At 45.9% G+C, this 20,466-nt stretch overlaps 1 protein-coding gene across 1 annotated transcript in view; it reads right to left on the bottom strand.

Annotated features, from left to right (window-relative positions):
• Positions 1–337: 337 nt before the first annotated feature.
• LOC147107673 (ATPase MORC2-like) overlaps positions 338–20,466 on the bottom strand; it is a 62,834-nt gene continuing 42,705 nt past the window's right edge. Inside the window, exons 13-15 of the mRNA XM_086006069.1 lie at positions 12,716–12,859; positions 6,501–6,655; positions 338–570 (exon numbers count right to left, since the gene is read on the bottom strand). Of these exons, the coding sequence (XP_085862195.1) occupies positions 338–570; positions 6,501–6,655; positions 12,716–12,859 (532 nt within the window). The remainder of the gene's footprint in view (positions 571–6,500; positions 6,656–12,715; positions 12,860–20,466) is intronic.

The raw sequence follows: 20,466 nt of genomic DNA, 5'->3' as shown, positions 1-20,466 counted from the left end.
GCTGGGGGAAGGAAATCATTGTGGTACAATGCCGCGATATAAGTGGGCCCTGATGATATCAGGGAAAAGCTACAAAGTTTTTAAATGTTGCTGTTCTCTATTATGCTTGTTTCAGTAACACAATCAATCGCTCTGCAACCTCAAATGGTGAAACTAGCCATTTAAATTCCTGAGGCCCTTAAAAATTCAGAAAACCAGAGATGTTCAGATGTCCCTTGTGCCCAGCATAACTGGGTTCTGTCCCAAACTTCTACACCAACCTCAGTTAAACCAGTTTCCTGCCATAACCTCCCAGGAAATTCAGCCCTGCCTTTCTTTTTAGAACAGTGGTACGCTTTTACTTTACACACAGGTAAAATTCAATAGTGTTTTGAGGATTATTTTCATGAGTGAGTACATCGCTCTCTTGTATATTTTGCTTAGCAAATAAATTGTACTTGCCACACTGTACTGTAACTTGAATCTCAAGAGCACGTCTCCTCTTATACTGAAGTGCATTTGAGGGTAACAAATTCCAGTTTGTTGACAGGTATCCAAACTCATTCCAGAATTTCACAATTCCCATTTTGGCTGAAAGCACATGAACATGTCAGAGTTCTAAGCTAAAATAAGCTTTTACATTTGATTTACTATAATAAATACTATAGAAAATGTGCTGTAATTTAACACCGAACTATGCCAATTTATATAGCACATTTATGGTACAGTAATATAAACCATATTGCTCAGTGTGCTCGATGGTAACTATGGAATGAGAAGTCATCCCTTAGTTATCATGAGAGGGATAAGCAACTTAGACCTGCACTCTCCCTGAGATCACATTTGTAAAGGGATTCAACCCCCCCAAAATCCTTTGACTGTTTCTGCATAATGCATGTAGATGTTATTGCACACATTATAGGCTGTTTGAATGTATAGTGTGTGAAAATCAGTTTAATAAATCCAGTTACTTGATACAGCATCAACAAATTCAGACAGGAGTGAAACTTTTTGTATGTCCTTCTGTTAATTTCAAATCCTCAACTCTTCCTCTCTGATTGGAGAACTAGGGGAATCCAACAGGTGTGGATGTGGTAGTTAAGGAACTACTGAATAGTCCTAACTTGGTGACTTGAAGATGTTTCTAAAAATATTACACACTTGCTCTGCTGGATTTTGCTCTCTGCATCGACAGCAACCATAAATATTACAAAACCAAAAATGTTTTGTTCTGTGGGCAGAAAACCAACTGCACCCAATTAAGATCCAGTTTGTATTTGGACTAGATAGGAAAAAAGGAACATAGGAACAGGAGTAGGCCATTGAGCCCCTCGAGCCTGTTCCGCCATTCAATGAGATCATAGCTGATCTGCGACCTAACTCCATATACCCGCCTTTGGCCCATAACCCTTAATACCTTTGGTTAACAAAAAGCTATTAATCTCAGATTTAAAATTAATTGATCTAGCATCAATTGCCGTTTGCAGACACATAAGAACATAAGACGTAGGAGCAGGAGTAGGTCATTTGGCCCCTCAAGCCTGCTCCGCCATTCAATAAGATCATGGCTGATCTGATCTTGGCCTCAACTCCACTTCCCTGCCTGCTCCCCATAATCCTTGACTCCTTTACCTTTCAAAAATCTGTCTATCTTCACCTTCAATATATTCAATGACCCAACCTCCACAGCTCTCTGGGGAAGAGAATTCCACAGATTCACGACCCTCAGAGAAGAAATTCCTCCTCATTTCCAATTTAAAAGGGTGCCCCCTTATTCTGAAATTATGCCCCCTAGTTCTAGATTCCCCCATGAGGGGAAACATCGGCCCCGATTTTCGGCTTGTGTGGGGAATGGTCAGATTTCCCCGAATGTGGGGTTTCTGACACACATAAAAAAGTGTCAGCCAGCTCCACGCAATTTTCCCTCAAGTGGCCAATTAATTCCCAGCATGTGGGAAGCCTTGCTAATTGTCCAATTCGAGTCAGAAATCCCCACACTATGATGTCATCATTCGTGGTGCTTTCAAAGTGTCCAGCAAGCTTCTCCACCTCTGCAGGCTTCTCAACCACTCTTGCACAATGGCAGAGGAGCCTGCACCAGCTGCTGCCAGCGGCAGAGGCCGAGCTGCCTTCAAATTCGACGAGGCTTCACTGCAGGCATTATTGGATGGGGTTAGGGCCCACAGGGAGGTCCTCTTCCCTATGTCAGGGAGGAAGCGGCCTCCCACTGAGGCCAATGCTGCATGGATGCAGGTGTCAACTCGCTGGGAGTCACTAGAAGAACCTTACATCTCTATCTCCTTCCTTTACTCCCCCACAGTACCATCCAGAGACCCCGTCCTCACTGTGGAGGAGGAAGAGGCTGTGCAGCCAGACTCCTCAGAGGAAGCTCCAACCTCTGAGGGCGCAGCAAGCGCACCCAGCACCAGCGCAGACACTCACACCTCGGGGGGACCTTCAGGACATAGAGTAGTGTTGTCACCTGGTGTTTCACAGCTCACAAGTGAGCCTCAGCAGATTCTGGAGACAGAGACAGCAGTGGAGAGTCCTCGTCGGAGGGCGCAGGACTCTGCCAGCTCAGCTCAGCTGTGCTGCATGACGACCCTCTGCCTCTGCGTCCATCCACAAGAGAAGAGGTGATGGATCTCCATGCACAGATGCAGGAGTCTCTGGCAGGTTTTGTCTCCAGGGTCGCTGCGAGTGCTGAGCAAATGGAGGAGTCCATAGCGACCATGAGCAGAGCCTTTGTGGAGTCACTGGTGCATGAACGCATCACCATGGAAAGGTTGGCAACCTCCATGCAGGAGATAACTCGCCAGGGTACAGAAAACATGGTGAGTGCTCATAAGAGAATGACATCTCTTGAGGAGCGTTGGCCATCTGTTGAACAGAGAAACCAGATCTTCATGGAAGTCCTTCTGAGTAGGACTGCCAGTGCAGAAACGGGTCCCACTGGCCCCCTAAAGCGCAGCAAGGTGCTCTCAAGCCACTTCCAAGCGCTGGCCCCTTCTGGCCTGTGCAGCTTCAGGTGAGTGAGCAGCAGCCTGGTGCTCCTGGTGCTCATCCTGCTGTTCCTGGTTCTGCTGCTGCCGCCTCTGCTGTTGGAGATCCTCTAATGCCAGGAAGGGAACGTCCCAAAGGCCTCCCATGCTTCTGGCAGATGCCTCCGTTGAGGGGGCGCTGAGTTAGGGTGGTGAGAGGGGCTTCCCAGGAGCTCACACTGGAGAAGTGTGTGAGGCTCCAACTTTCTGCAGCTGCTCCTAAGGCTTCAAAAAGTTCCCCCAAGCCTTGATCAACAAGGTCCTGCAGCCTGCAAATGCTGCCTATTTAAATCTCTTCAGCCCTCAGTGACCTGCTGCTGCAAGCAAGCAAGCCAGCTGTTTCTACGCCAGCTCTCAGCAGCGGGGTTCCCCGCAGGTGGGTTTCAGGTGGGGAAAGCCCCAAAGTCGCAACAGCACGATAAAATCCACATCAACAAGCAGATAATTGCTTGTTAGTGCTCCGACGACCAGTCCCGCCAGCGGCGGCCGGGACTGAAGTGGGGCGCGCAGAAACGGCAGTCCGAAAGTCGGACGGGGCGGGGAATCAGGCGGGGGGGGGGGGGGGGGTCCCGGCCCGCTTTTTCGCTGATTTTCGGCTCCCGGCCGCATGAAAAGCCGCCTGACAGCGGCCAGAAAATCGGGGCCTTCCTCTCTACATCTACCCTGTCAAGCCCCTTCAGAATCTTATGTTTCAATAAGATCCCCTCATTCTTCTAAACTCCAATGAGTATAGGCCCAACCTGCTCAACCTTTCTTCACAAGATAACCCCTTCATCTCCGGAATCAACCTAGTGAATCTTCTCTGAACTGCCTCCAATGCAAGTATATCCTTCCTTAAATAAGGAGACCAAAACTGTACGCAGTACTCCAGGTGTGGTCTCACCAACGCCCTGTACAGTTGTAACAGGACTTCCCTACTTTTATACTCCATTCCCTTTGCAATAAAGGCCAACACTTCATTTGCCTTCCTAATTACTTGCTGTACCTGCATGCTAACTTTTTGTGATTCATGTACAAGGACCCCCAGATCCCTCTGTACCTCAGCATTTTGTAATCTCTCCCCATTTAAATAATAATTTGCTTTTTTACTTTTCCTACCAAAGTGGATAACCTTGCAGTTTCCCACATTAAACTCCATCTGCCAGATTTTTGCCCACTCACTTAGCCTATCTATATCCCTTTGGAGATTCTTTGCATCCTCCACACAATTTGCTTTCCCACCTATCTTTGTATCATCAGCAAATTTGGCTACATTACATTCGGTCCCTTCATCCAAGTCATTAATATAGATTGTAAATAGTGGAGGCCCCAGCACTGATCCCTGCGGCACCCCACTAGTTACAGTTTGCCAACTTGAAAATGACCCATTTATCCCAACTCTCTCTTTTCTGTTAGTTAGCCAATCTTCTATCCATGCTAATATATTACCCCCAACCCAGTGAGCTCTTATCTTGTGTAGTAGCCTTTTATGTGGCACCTTATCGAATGCCTTCTAGAAATCCAAATACACGACATCTACTGGTTCCCCTTTATCCACCCTGCTCATTACATCCTCAAAGAACTCCAGCAAATTTGTCAAACATGATTTCCCTTTCATAAAACCATGCTGACTCTGCGCGACGATATTGGGCCAAAAATTCGGGTCGGGGGCTTCCCGCGGGTGCAAGCCCCCGATCTGCACTCACCCTGCGCGCTGACATCTGAAGCCCGGGCCTGCTTGCATTTCCTGTCACAGGCCCGGTTCAGATGTCAGCGCGCAGTGCTTACCTGATCCAGCGGCGTAGTTAGTGCGATGTGCCGGCTGGGATCAGGTGAGGACTGTACAACCAATCAGGGGAGGGGGAGGTTCATTCATGAGTTTGAGAGTAAGAACTGTCAAACTCATGAAAACTACGGGGGCCCAAAACACTATTTAAACTTTAAATAAAAATTTAAAAAACATCCCAATCATTAAATGAAGTATAAATAAGTTAAAAAAAATAATTTAAACAATAATTTTTTTTTTTGAAAAAAATAAATTTTTAATAAAAAGGGTCTAAAACTAAACTTACCTTATTGTAGATTCTTTAAAATAATAAACCTGTGGGGAAAAAAAATCTAAATTACACTAAAACACCACTTACCTGTAAAAATAAATACTTACGTGTGCTTTTTACAAGCGTAAAGACCGGAGGCCTTTACACATGAGCAAATCCCCCAAAACAGAGGAAATCCAAGACGCACGCGCTGCCCCCTACAGCGCACGCGCTAGCCTCTTCAACTCTTGGGTTGGAGGAGAGGAAATGCCGGTTTTCAGCGCATGCGCTGTGCATGCTGAAAACCGGCATTTCCTCCGGCCAGACGCGTGAGTACCCCTTCCGTACTCACGCGTTTGGGGAGGAATTTCTGCCCCATTATGATTTTCTAAATGTCCTGCTACCACTTTCTTTATGATGGACTCCAGCATTTTCCAATGACAGATGTTAGGCTAACTGGTCGATAGTTGCCTGCTTTCTGTCTCCCTCCTTTCTTAAATAGGGGCGTTACATTTGCGGTTTTCCAGTCTGCTGGGACCTCTCCAGAATCCAGGGAATTTTGCTGCACTCCCTCCAAGGCCAATATATCCTTCCTAACGGTGTGGTGCCCAGAACTGCTCACAGTACTCCAGGTGTGGTCTAACCAGGGTTTTGTATAGCTGCAGCATAACTTCTACCCCCTTGTATTCTAGTCCTCTAGATATAAAGACCAGCATTCCAGTAGCCTTTTTGATTATTCTCTGTACCTGTTCATGACATTTTAATGATCTATGTACCTGGACCCCCAAGTCTCTTTGGACATCCACTGTTTTTAGCCACTCAGCCAATTTCCTAACCAGGTCAATAATTTGCCTTCAATTCCATGGGCCTCTATATTAGTTAACAGTCTCTTATGGGGGACTTCATCAAATGCCTTCTGGAAGTCCATATAAATAAATTCCATGTGCATGCCCCTGTCCACTGCTTTAGTCACCTCCTCAAAGAATTCAATCAGGTTTGTCAGGCATGACCTACCTTTCACAAATCCATGCTGACTCTCTGATCAACTGAAAATTTTCGGTGTTCAGTCATCCTATCCTTAATTATAGATTCCAGTAATTTCCCGACAACAAATGTTAGGTTAACTGGTCTATAATTCCCTGGTTTCCCTCTCTCGCCATTCTTAAACAGCGGAGTGACATGCGCAATTTTCCAATCTAAAGGAACGCTCCCTGAATCAAGAGAACTTTGGAAGATTAAAGTTAAGGCATCTGCAATGTGCTCACCTACTTCCTTTAAACCCTGGGATGGAAACCATCTGGTCCTGGGGATTTGTCACTCTTTAGTGCCATTATTTTCTTCATTACTGTTATTCTACTTATGTTAATTTTACGATAATCCAAGTTTGTGGCTCAAATCCTTGTCCACACTTATGTGAACGGGCCGAGCCATCTTATAACTCACAATAAATAGCATTTTTTCTTACCAATGCCAAGGTCCTTCCAGTACTGAAGCAGAAACTGACCCATAACTCTAAGCAAACTGTGGTATTCCTTAGCATCTGCAAAGTCTTGTTTATTATGAGTGGGCTCCATCATTACACTGGGCACATCAACAATACCCACAACACCACTACAAGACCTAAGAAAATAAATACAAAGTAAATGACAAGCATAATACATCTTCTGCTGCACGATCAACATGCGAGATAAGAGTACTGAAAAACAGAAGAAATTCAAAATGCCTGTCCAACTTAGTCATTACATAACACTGCAACAACAAAGGCCGAGATTTTGCTCACCTCGGTGGGTCCGGGGCAGGCGATGTCGGTGGCGGGTCACGGCCCCGCTGCTGGCTCCATCCCGCTGTCTAAAATGAATTTACATCAATGGGGCTTGATAAGCCCGCCCAGCGCATTTCCTGGGCCAATTAGAGGAAGTGGGTCTGGTGACGTCATTTATGATGCGTCATCAGCCGGTTTCCTTAAAGGGACCGTGGCCAACTTTCTTTTGACATTTGTGCTGTCAGTGTTCTACAGCACTGAAGTGTTGCAAACACAGACAATGATTGCACAGAGGCAGAGGGCTGCACCCAGGTTCTCCCACGCAGGGAGGTCCTCTTCCCTTCTGATGGGCAGAAGACACCTCCCCAGGAGACCAAAACAGCCTGGTTGCACATTGCACAGGAGGACACAAGCAGGGATGCGGTCAGGAGGACCTGGGTGCAGTGGCACAAACGTTTCAATGATCTCAGTAGATCACGAAACGTTACTGTAAAGCCACACTCAACCTTATCCTGCTGTGCCACTCATTACATCCCCATCACTCTGCCTTCCCTACCCTGCTCCTGCACATCCTTACTCACACCAACTTACTTTGCACCGCCACCCATCCCTCTCTATCTCCCACCTGTCAGGGGTCCTCATAGCCATTACACATGGGTTCTGTACTTAACCAATCATGGTCTTACAGTATGCTGAGAACTGTTTTTCTCCTTATATCATTCGGCCCTGTCTTTCCCAGGCTAGAGTCAGCAACTCGGACATACTAGGCTTGGCCTTCAGACTCCCCCAGTCAGAGGCCCCATTGTTGGAACTGCTTGTTATCAGTTATTTATGTTTGTGCAGCTGGCTGTGCAAACTAACTATTTCATTTCATTATCAAACTATTGTACCATGAAATTAATCATTAAATTCCCAAAGATGTCCTCCATTCTATTCTCACACACTGGTTAACTTATGCATCTTAGCAAGCAACTTTGTTAAACAAAGTCAAAATCCTAACTTAGCATTATATGGTTATTAGCGGTAATGGAAGAAACGCAGCCATTGGGCCTTGGTTGGCCAAACTAAAGATATAGTCAGCAACCTTCCTAGCACACAAACAGCAGACAAACAGCCTGGAAAGCAAGGTCATACATGACTGCCACTGTGTGGAATGTTATAACATCATTGCAAGTTTTCCAGGAAAATGAAACTTAAGCAGTTACAGTAAAACACAACTTATATATTAACCCCTTACGTGTCTCAAGCTCTAATACTGTGTTTAAATGATTGTATTAGTCACATCACAATTTCGGTACCCCTAATTTCTAACATGCCTTAGGTTGACAGACGTGGTCACTGAACAGCGTGGTTCCCGTGGCCAAAAAATTAATGTTAAAAAGTAAGGTAAAAAAAAGCCTGTCAAGGGTCTGATAAGTACATTATAATTAGTTTAATTGGGATGCCTGCCGCTGCCCATCGGGTCTGCTCAGCGCTGACAGACCCGACATTGGGAAAGGCATGTTGCGGCGGGAGGACAGACCCGGTCAAAAAAATAACACTTTCCTACCTGACCCGCCACCGATCGCGCCCACTGACACCACAGAAAATTCCAGCCAAAGTGTTTATAAATTCTCTCAGTTTATGAATCCCTTCTAAAAATCAATTAGAAAGAATGGCCTACAAATTGGTTTTTCCCCCGAAAACGGGCACAGGGATCGTGATGCGCAATCAATCCGCACCCATTAGGAGGAATGCTGGCAGCACGCGAACTTCGTGCAGCCTGCTCATTTCCATGATTGTGGCATTCAGCCTAGTGCTGAACGCACTGCTGAGAGGGTGACTGCTCAGCAAGGGGGCCAAGTTCGTGCAAGGCTAGCACCACTTAAAGCTTGCCTGCACTACTTAAATATGGTCTGCATCTCTTAAAGGAGAGGTGCATTCTGCTTGCAGCAGATCATTGAACTGGCTGGGGAAGTTGAAGAACAATTAATGATGGCACAACAGGGGAGAGAGAATACACCAAGGTTCTCAGAGGCAGCACCAGAGGCCTTGGTACAGGAGGTCGATAGGAGGAGAGAGGCACTCCAGGCAACAGTGCAAAGTGCAGTGGGAGCAGAGAGCCACTGTGAACTCCAGCAGTGTAGCCCAGAGGACGTGGACACAGTGCAGGAAGAAGTTTAATGAACTCACACGAGTGGTCAAGGTCAGGGAATTCATATTCAAATGCCATATCCCACCATCTACACCAGTAGCCTTACATACTGCTCAATGCACTACACTCCCATCACTCACCTACCAACAATCTCTACCAAATATGACTTATACCTCACACACTTACCACTGTTGCAAGCCTCACACCCACATCTCACAGCTTGCACACACCACCAACTATTCAATCAAGACCGGCACATTACCCAAATACATTCCCCATCACACTCACTGACACACTTCCCTTTCTCTTGCAGGAAAAGGTGAATTATAACCGGCACCAGCAGCACCTCATCTGCATCAACTTACCCCCATGGAGGAGACAGTGCTGGTCATTCACTGAGCCCGTGGCCAGCAGCAGGGCTGAAAGAATACAAAATGACAGTATCCTCGTACATAATCCTCCTTCTCACATCCCACTTCCCCTTCATCCCACAATCTCTTCTGATTTACAAGCTGCACATGTTGTAAGCATGCACCTCTTACTTTCGCCCTTCCCTTCACCACACCCTTATCCTTGTGCCTCTCATTTCAGAGACCCAAGAAATCCAACCTGCCCAGTCAGCGATGCAAGATCAAGAGGGAGAGGAGAGTGATGAAGAAGAAACACCGTCACTCGATCTGACACTCGCAGCCACCAGCTCAGATACTGGCACTGCGCAGTTTAAAGGATAGCTTAGAGGCAGAATCTGCACATAGTGAGTCACGTAGTGAGTCACCGGGCATGAGTGGGCTGCAGACAGGGCAGGGGGCAAGGGTAGCGCAGATGCCAGCTCACCCGAGGGCAAAGTCGCTCACGCGTTCTGCTGCACAGGACTCAGGTGAGGACTTCAATGGGGCAGGCTACAGAAGAACGCTGATGGGTATGCACAACAAAATTCTTGGTGCATTGACGGGCCTGCCAGAAAGCCTGAGTGCAATGCCAAAGAGCATGGAGGAGTTCGTTACTAACCTTGCATAGTGCTTTGTGCAGAGCCCGTGATTTTCAGCATGGAAGTAATGGGCAACTCCATTCGCGCACTTGTGGATCCAACCGTCATGCAGCGTCTGATGGCCAATGTCTCAGCTTCCATTACAGTACATGCAGAAGTCACCCAATGTCCGAGTGCTGCAGTGGAAGCTCAGACTTCTGTCATTCAAGCTCAGACTGCTCTCATGCAGGCTCAGCTTGTTGCCAGGCAAGCTCAGACTGCTGCCATTGTGGCTGCATTTACCAGTGTGGAGAGCGGCTTGCAGGGTCCCACAGCAGTCCAACAATCTGACCTCCAACAGATGCAAGGAATACCCTCCAACAGATGGCAAGGAATGCTGAGGCACCACCCCGGGAAAAGCAGTGGCTCCGTGGAGCAACAACCTGTTGTCCTCTCTCAGGATGACAGCGTTCGTCCTCCCACCACTGCCACTCCGCCAGTGCCCTTGCTGTTGCCAGTCACCCATGCCGAGGTGGTGCAGTCCGCAGTCGGGCCATCTAGGCCCAGAGGTGCTCAAGGTCATCCTGCAAGGCTATCTGCAGTCTCCTCCACCGAAAGTCAGCAACTTTCCACCAGCCATGCTGCAGCTATTGGGGTAGCACTTCGTAGGAGCACTAGGACAGGCCAAGGCACACGCAAGACAGGCACTAAAGGAATGCACAAGGGTGATTAGTTGACTTTTGTTATGAAATTTTGGATGGATTGATATATAAAGTTGGATTGGACTCTTTCTTTTGTGGTGGCTTTTATTTCAGCATTGTGGCGGCAAAGAAGGCGTTGTGATGGTCAGTAACAGAGGGAAGGTATGGTGTGGGACTATTGTTGAATGGGAAAATGTGGTTGCGTTCACTGATACGGCACTCTGATGAGTCGATCATGGACAGCCTGGGCAGAAAGGAGCTGCTTGGGTTGCCTTTTCCCTTCCGCTTCCTCCTCCTCCTCTGCTGGTCACAGCATGCCTGGTGGCAAAGGCTGTGCCCTCATCATGACGAGGTTGTGGATAGCCTTGTCGCCCAGTAGCCACCCTCTGATTTGTCTTGATGGCTCAAAGACTGAGGTAACAGCGGACTGGCACAGAATAAAAGCATCATGACTGCTGCTAGGATACCGGGCATTCACCATCATGATGTGCTGAGCATGGTCGCATACCAACTGCACATTCAGCGGGTGATAACCTTTGCGGTTGTGGTACATCTCAGCATTTAGATGCGGTGCCCGCAAAGCCACATGCGTGCAGTCGATAGTGCCCTGCACCATGGGGAGGCCCACTATCTTGGCAAAGTCACGTGCACGTTCCACCTGCTTTAGAGTGAAGACAAGGAAGTCCCCTCTCCTGGAATAAAGAGCATCTGCCACCTCTCTTATGCAGCAATGGACAGCGAACTGCGAAAGGTTACAGATGTCACCTGCTCCAGCCTGGAAGGATCCAGATGCGAAGAAATTCAGGGCCACGGTCACCTTCACAGCCACGGGTAGCGCTGTCCTTGCCCTGGTGTGAGGCTGCAGGTATGGTTGCAAGTTAAGAAACAAAAGATGAGTCTAGCTGAGGTGTAAATGGGAATGGCAAAATCCTTAACAGCTGCCGTGTGGAAAAATCATAGGGGCAGAGGTTATGGTCTGAAATTGTTGGACTTGATGTTGAGTCCAGAAGGCTGTAAAGTGCCTAATCGAAAGATGAGGTGCTGTTCCTCAAGCTTACGTTGAGCTTCGTTAGAACAGTGTAAGAGGCAGCTGTTGAGGATTCTGCCAATCCCATTTACACCTCATCGAGACTCATCTTTTCTTAACTTGTCGCATTACCATCTCCTTTTGCCTTGCACCATCATCCCTTTTGTCTGTTAATCTGTCCTGCCTTTCATCCTATCACAGACCTTCCCTTTTGTTCTTGCCTCCCCTCCCCCCCTTTCCCTGCCCCTGCACTTGCTTAAAAATCTGTTACATCTCCAACTTTTTCCAGTTCTGACGAAGAGTCATCGACCTGAAACGTTAACTGGTTCTCTCTCCACAGATGCTGCCTGACTTGCTGAGTATTTCCAGCATTTTCTGTTTTTATTATTGTCGTCTTCTTTGCTGACTCTGCTCCATCTCCCTGTCATGCTGCGGGCCAAGGGGGATGACAACTAGAGCACCCGTGACTGGGAGCAAGTGGTCTGACCAGAACCCTTGAAGTCAGAACCAAGGCCTTCTCCATTTGCAGCACCACTCCCCGTCACCTCACCAACTTTAAACAACTCTAGAAAACTCCAAACACTTCCACAAACCTACACAGAGCCAGTAGTAGTTAATCAGCAAATAATCCGTAAGTAGGTGATGATACCTTTAAATATCACTGGTAGAGGGTCTTTGCAGCTGCTGAACACATGTTCTGCTGTGCGCGGTGAACACAGGGCATTAGTTCCAGCATTGAGGATATAAATGGCATCTTGACTTCACAATCTGTCTACTCTACATATTTCTGGCACACGCTCCCAGAGCCGACACTAACACTAACCAAGATAGCATCTGGTGTGGCACGCAGCAGTGTGCGTGTACGCCATTTTTGTTCACAAAACAGCACCTGTAGCACCTACCAAATAATAGGAAATACAATAAAAAAATCAAAGGCTCCAGGATGCTACGGAGCCAAATTTCCAGCCCAAGAACTATTAGCATCAGTTTTGTTTCACTTCTCTTAAATTTTTTAAACATTTGTTAAAATGGAGAGCACTGGTGATATCCTGGGAGAAAGAGACTTTCTTACAGAATACTGCAACATACCTTAACATGCGATTCAGCTGTAGTCCAATCCTCTTATACATTTTGATTAGGCGACTGTTGTTGTAAATAAACATTCCATCCAAGTTTCTCTTCTCAATGTTCACTCCAAAAATAAAACTCAGATTATTTGGGTCTTTCAGTGCTCTATAAATGAGATGTTATATGTTTCATATGTATATATTTTTAATATGTCACTGCACAACATAAAGTTCTCACATAGTCTTAGCAAATTACCAGTCCAATTAAGTTTTTGCATTCTCTTTATATAACTTCAAACTTTCAGTGACATTTTTGGAAACTGGTGCTTCTAAGATATTAGACACAAAAATCAGAATTACTTCCAGGAATGCCCAATTGGAAAGCATACTCTGTAGCATTAACTTAACCATATTCAAGCATTGCACATTTAAAATATTACCATTCACATGGTAATATGGTGGCACAGTACTCTTGCACTCCAACATGTTGAGGCACTGTTTATGAACGCCACATGCCTAAAAGCTACAGGTATCTTTTTAATAGGAAGGAGGGAAAACAGGCAGCTAAGTGGCAGAGACAATTGCTAACCTGCATAAAATAATGTGAACATTACCAAATAATAGGAAATACAATAAAAAAATGAAAGGCTCCAGGATAACACAACAGGTTTATTAAGAAAGGACCAAGGTGGATGAACAATATGAATAGCAAAGATATTAAATGTAAATAAGCAAAATGGACAAAAATATTAAAACAGATGTAAGGACCGTGGAAGGGTACAAGCGATTAGAGCAACTGAGGTGTGCACCCCAGGATTGACAGAAGATAAAGAAGCTCATGAGCAGCAGAAGAATGGATCATCTGAGAACAGGATATGCAGCAGAGGCAAAAGTTGCAGGTAGGAAGAAACTTAGTCCTGTTGCATTTTTAAAAAAATTCACAGGATGTGGGCGTCGCTGGCAAGGCCAGCATTTATTGCCCATCCCTAATTGCCCTCGAGGAGGTGGTGGTGAGTCACCTTCTTAAACCGTTGCAGTCCCTGAGTGAAGGTACGCCTACAGTGCTGTTAGGTAGGGAGTTCTAGGATTTTGACCAAGTGACGATGAAGGAACGGCGATATATTTCCAAGTCAGGATAGTGTGTGACTTGGAGGTGGTGGTGGTCCCATGCACCTGCTGCCCTTGTCCTTCTAGGTGGTGGAAGTCACGGGTTTGGGAGGTGATGTTGAAGAAGCCTTGGCGAGTTGCTGCAGTGCATCTTGTAGATGGTACACACTGCAGCCATGGTACGGTGGTGGAGGGAGTGAATGTTTAAGGTGGTGCCAATCAGGCAGGCTGCTTTGTCTTGGATGGTGTCGAGCTTCTTGAGTGTTGTTGGAGCTGCATTCATCCACTGCAAGTGGAGAGTATTCCATCACACTCCTTACTTGTGCCTTGTAGATGGTGGAAAGGCTTTGGGGAGTCAGGAGGTGAGACACTCGCTGCAGAATACCCAGCCTCTGACCTGCTCTTGTAGCCACAGTATTTGTGGCTGATTCAGTTATGTTTCTGGTCAATGGTGACCCCCAGGAGGTTGGTGAGGGATTTGATGATGGTAATGCCATTGAATGTCAATGGGAGGTGGTTAGACGGTCTCTTGTTGGAGATGCTCATTGCCTGGCACTTGTGTGGCGTGAATGTTACTTGCCACTTATCAGCCCAAGCCTGAATGTTGTCCAGGTCTTTCTGCTGGAGGGTACAGACGGCTTCATTATCTGAGGAGTTGTAAATGTAACTGAACACTGTGCAATCATCAGCAAATATCCCAACTTCTGACCTTACGATGGAGGGAAGGTCATTGATGAAGCAGCTGAAGATGGTTGGGCCTAGGAGACTGCAGCATGTCCTGGGGCTGAAATTATTAGCTAACAACCACCTTCATTTGTGCTAGGTATGACTCCAGCCAGTGGAGAGTTTACCCCCGATTCCTATTGACTTCAATTTTACTAGGGCTCCTTGATGCCACACTCGGTCAAATGCTGTCTTGATGCCAAAGGCAGTCACTCTCACCTCACCTTTGGAATTCAGCTCTTTTATCTATGTTTGGACCAAGGCTGTAATGAGGTCTGGAGCCAAGTGGCCCTGGCAGAGCCCAAACTGAGCATCGGTGTTCTTCAAATACAGAAGATGATATTCTGGGGCACTGTACAGGGCAGTGGAAGAGAGACAAAAGGAAAATAATTGTTAGAAGCCACAAAATCATGGTAGCAGAGAAAATTCTGTAGAAGGCTTTTGAAAACAGGGAAAGGAGTGGCAAGGTATTGGTGCTGAGGAAGGGCATTCCAATGGACAGGGACTTAGAAGTTGAGGGAGAAGCTGCTAATGGTGAAGTGGGAGGCAAGAAATAGGCTGGTGTTTGAAAATCAGAATGTACATTTAGGGGCATACAGCTGGAGAAGATCGCAGAGATAGGGAGAGGCAAGGTCATGGAGGAATTTGAAGGTGGGACCAAGGATCTTAAAAGTCAAATCATTAACTCCAGATAAGCTGATTGAGTGAGGAAAATAGTGGGAAAAATAGTGGGAAAGAAGAATAATAATGCATTTAGGGTTAACTACGGAGGCAGAGCTGTGGCAAAGGATGTCTACTTTGTGGCATCAATTTAGGGAGGCTGCAAGCAAGTGCAGGAGGATGAGAGTCTGGGGTGGCAGAGGAAAATGAGTTTAGCATGGCTATAGTGGCGAGTTTAGAAAGTGAGGAATGAGAGGTAGACAAAGGAAAATCAGTAGGGGAGTGTGGAAGCAAGGCCGGAAAACAAGGCAGAAAAAGGGAATAGAGGCAGGGGAGTTCAGGATCAAAGTGGCAACTAATTTGCACACACAGGAGTAACAGAAGTAATTGAAAACAGAGAAGAGCCTCAGGTCTGTCACAAGGACTTGCATTTTTGTTTTACTCAAAAGCAGAACAGATATTTCATCAGGTGTTACAGAAGTTAACATTCTATTTGAATCCCTGAAAAAGGGTAACACCAAAAGGCTCCCGAAAAACGGCAACACCAAAAAGCTCCCGGGTTAAACAACATCTCAATTTCAAAATTCTCATCCCTGTTTTCAAATCCCTCCATGGCCTCATCCCTCCCCATCTCTAATCTCCTTCAGCCCCACAACCTCCAGATATATCTGCGTTCCTCAAATTCTGCCCTCTTGAGCATCCCTGATTAGAATCGCTCAACCATTGGTGGCCGTGCCTTCAGCTGCCTAGGCCCTAAGCTCTATTTGACCAAGCTTTTGCTCACCTGTCCTAATTTCTTATGTGGCTCAGTGTCAAATATTTGTTTTATAACACTCCTGTGAAGTGCCTTGGGATGTTTTACTATGTTAAAGGCGCTATATAAATGCAAGTTGTTGTTGGAACTGCTCCCTCCTGAGCCTATTATCCACAGAGCCACTGCCAGTGAACTGACCTGGTGACTGTGCAGAGCCTTATAGAGACATGTCCACAAAATCAATGTAGTAATATGTACTCCTGTAAATAAAATTTGAACAAAATGTGCAATGACTGAACCAAACAACATCTAATCCTATGTGAAACACTGAAGTTCTGTAATACCCATTTGCTGCCACTAGAGAATAAGAGAATGCTACTAATTCATTAGCTTATAGAAGACCTTTATTGTCAGTCATCGTGGAGACGAAGTCCCATCTTCACACGGAGGACACCCTCCATCGGGTTGTGTGGCACTAGCACTGTGCTAAATGGGATAGATTCAGAACAGCTCTAGCAGCTCAAAACTGGGCATCCATGAGGCGATGTGGGCCATCAGCAGCAGCAGAATTGTATTCCACCACAATCTGTAACTTCATGGCCCAGCATATCCCTCACTCTACCATTACCATCAAGGCAGGAGAATAACCTTGGTTTAATAAGGAGTGTAAAAGAGCATGCCAGGAGCAGCAGCAGACGTACCTAAAAATGTGGTGCCAACCTGGGGAAGTTGCAACACAGGACTACATGCATACTAAAAAGCGGAAGCAGCATGCTATAGACAGGGCTAAGGGATCCCACAATTAACGGACCAGATCAAAGCTCTGCAGTCCTGCCACATCCAATCGCGAATGGTGGCGGACCATTAAACAACTAACGGAAGGAGGAGGCTCCATGAATATCCCCATCCTCAATGATGGGGGAGCCCAGCACGTGAGTGCAAAAGACAAGGCTGAAGCGTTTGCAACCATCTTCAGCCAGAAGTGCCGAGTGGATGATCCATATCGGCCTCCTCCTGAGGTCCCCACCATCACAGAAGCCAGTCTTCAGTCAATCCGATTCACTCCACATGATATCAAGGTACCGCTGAGCGCACTGGATACAGCAAAGGCTATGGGCCCCGACAACATCCTGGCTGTCGTACTGAAGACTTGTGCTCCAGAACTAGCCACGCCTCTTGCCAAGCTGTTCCAGTACAGCTACAACACTGGCATCTATCCGACAATGTGGAAAACTGCCCAGGTATGTCCTGTCCACAAAAAGCAGGACAAATCCAAACCAGCCAATTACCGCTCCATCAGTCTATTTCAATCATGAGCAAAGTAATGGAAGGTGTCGTCGACAGTGCTATAAAGCGGCACTTAGTCACTAATAACCTGCTCACTGATGCCCAGTTTGGGTTCTGCCAGGACCTCTCGGCTCCAGACCTCATTACAGCCTTGATTCAAACATGGGCAAAGGAGCTGAATTCCAGAGGTGAGGTGAGAGTGAGAGTGACTGCCCTTGACATCAAGGGAGCATTTGACCGAGTGTGGCATCAAGGAGTCCTAGTAAAACTGAATTCAAAGGGAATACTCTCCACTGGCTGGAGTCAAACCTAGCACAAAGGAAGATGGTTATGGTGTTTGGAGGTCAATCATCACAGCCCCAGGATTTCCTCAGGGCAGTGTCCGAGGCCCAACCATCTGCAGCTGCTTCATTAATGACCTTCCCTCCATCATAAGGTCAAAAATGGGGATATTCGCTGATGACTGCACAGTGTTCACTGCCATTCGCAACTCCTCAGATAATGAAGCAGTCCATGCCTGCATGCACCAAGACCTGGATGACATTCAGGCTTGGGCTGATAAGTGGCAGGTAACATTCGTGCCACAGAAGTGTCAGGCAATGACTATCTCCAACAAGCAATGGTCTAACCACCTCCCCTTGACAGTCAACAGCATTACCATGACCGAGTCCCCCACCATCAACATCCTTTTACCACATAAGTGTTTTAAAAACCCGGTCCAATAAAGTAAAATTTATTTTTAGCCCTGTTAAAACATATTTTAAAAAATGTTTTAATTAAATTTTTGTTTAAAATATTTAATTAAATGCCATTTTAATTAATTTTATATATGTAATTTAAAAAAAATTTAGTTCACGTGTTCGTATTTTTTAAGTCATCCCCATTCATACTTATGACAGTTCCGTACGTACGGAACTGTCAAAAGTATGAAAGGGGATTCCCTTCTTCCATATTTAGTTGGGCTGGCCCACGTGATCCCAGGGGTGCTTGCGAACCGCATGCGCCCCTGGGATACATGGATCTCTATGCATTTCTACCAGGAGAGGCCCAGGATCGCAAGCCTCCGTATCTCCCGGACCACCAGGTAAATGTGTAGAAAATTTGATGATCGGAGGCTTCCGCCTGCGGAAAGCCTCCGATCGCAAATTCAGGTTCATAAAATAGTAGAGAACGAAATTTCATACGAGAAGACCTGAATATTTTGACAGATAGCCACTGGTCCTGTAATATTTTTAATCAGAGACTAGAAACAAATATTCCTTCTTTACTGTTTTAAAATGTTATATATACACAATTATCACAGTACATACAATGGAACATTCCTTCCAAGCCAATTTAAGTGAGACTGCAATTGTGTCCCGATTGGAGTGGATGTGAGTGGTGGCTGGCAGAGGCCCGCGGTTTTAATGTGATACGGAGGAGCAGTCCTGCTTTTTTTTCTTGTAAATAGGAAAGATTAAAGGTGCAACAAACTACAATATTTTTTATTTACTAGCAAAAATTTGCTAAAATTACCTTTATTAAAATGAATCAGCTTCTAATCATCTTTAATGACTTTGGTATAGCATGCTTACCTTAAAGAAATCATCACATGGGGGAAGAATTTCCTCTGTGTGTAATGACATTGGCAACCCATTCTTTATAAATGGGATTCTGATTTCATTGGACACGGTACATAGAGGAAATCTCCTCCCATAGATGTGACGAAGTCAATTGCTTCAGTCTGACAACAAACATATCCAGGTGTTTGACTTACATATCAAAGGCTAAATGAATACAATAGTTTTTGCATTGCTACATAAGAACATAAGAAATAGGAGCAGGAGTAGGCCAATCGGCCCCTCGAGCCTGCGCCACCATTCAATAAGATCATGGCTGATCTGATCCTACCTCAAATCTACTATCACTCTACATCCCACCCGAACCCATGTGATCTCCTGGGAGAGGCGAAAAACCAGATAAAAAACCCAATGGCCAATTTGGGAGAAAAAAATCTGGGAAATTCCTCTCCGACCCATCTAGGCGATCGAAACTCGTCCAGGAGATCACTGTCCCTATATTTTCTACAGTACTTACCTTCTGTAAAAGGTGATCTCCACCCCAGCCAGGAACAGGAATAGAACCATCTCCTGAAATCTAACACATAATTAGAACACAACAAGTAGGAGCAGAACCAGGCTACACGGCCCCTGGGCCCGCTCCGTTACCCACAGGGCCATGACTGTTCCGAACATAGACTCATGTCCAATTTCCTGCCCGCTCCCCGTAACCCCTAATTCCCTTTACTTCTAAGAAACTGTCTATTTCTGTTTTAAATTTATTTAATGATGTAGCTTCCACAGCTTTCTGGGGCAGCAAATTCCAGAGACCTACTACCCTCTGAGTGAAGAAGTTTCTCCTCATCTCAGTTTTGAAAGAGCAGCCCCTTATTCTAAGATTATGCCCCCTAGTTCTAGTTTCACCCATCATTGGGAACATCCTCACCACATCCACCCGATCAAGCCCCTTCACAATCTTATATGTTTCAATAAGATCGCCTCTCATTCTTCTAAACTCCAATGAGTAGAGTCCCAATCTACTCAACCGCTCCTCATATGTCCATCCCCTCATCCCCGGGATTAACCGAGTGAACCTTCTTTGTACTGACTCGAGAGCAAGCATGTCTTTTCTTAAGTATGGACACCAAAACTGTATGCAGTATTCCAGGTGCGGTCTCACCAATACCTTGTACAACTGCAACAATACCTCCCTGTTTTTATATTCTATCCCCCTAGCAATAAAAGCCAACATTCCATTGGCCTTCTTGATCACTTGCTGCACCTGCATACTAACTTTTTGAGTTTCGTGCACCAGGACTCCCAGATCCCTTTGTACCACAGTACTTTCCCAGTTTCTTGCCATTAAGATAATAACTTGCTCTATGATTTTTCCTGCCAAAGTGCATAACCTCACACTTTCCAGTATTGTATTCCATCTGCCAAATCTCTGCCCACTTACTTAGCCTGTCTATGTCCCTTTGCAGGTTTTTTATGTCCTCCTCACTCACTACTTTCCTTCCCATCTTTGTATCATCTGCAAACTTTGATATGTTACACTCGGTCCCCTCCTCCAAATCATTAATATAGATTGTAAAGAGTTGGGGACCCAGCACTGACCTCTGCGGAACACCACTAGTTACTGATTGCCAGTCTGAGAACGAACCATTTATCCCAACTCTCTGCTTTCTGTTAGATAGCCAATCC

This window comes from Somniosus microcephalus, chromosome 14 (assembly GCF_052327205.1).
Source record: "Somniosus microcephalus isolate GS21.2 chromosome 14, FLI_Smic_1.0, whole genome shotgun sequence".
Taxonomy (NCBI): Eukaryota; Metazoa; Chordata; class Chondrichthyes; order Squaliformes; family Somniosidae; genus Somniosus; species Somniosus microcephalus.
This window is presented reverse-complemented; position numbering and strand designations above follow the sequence as displayed.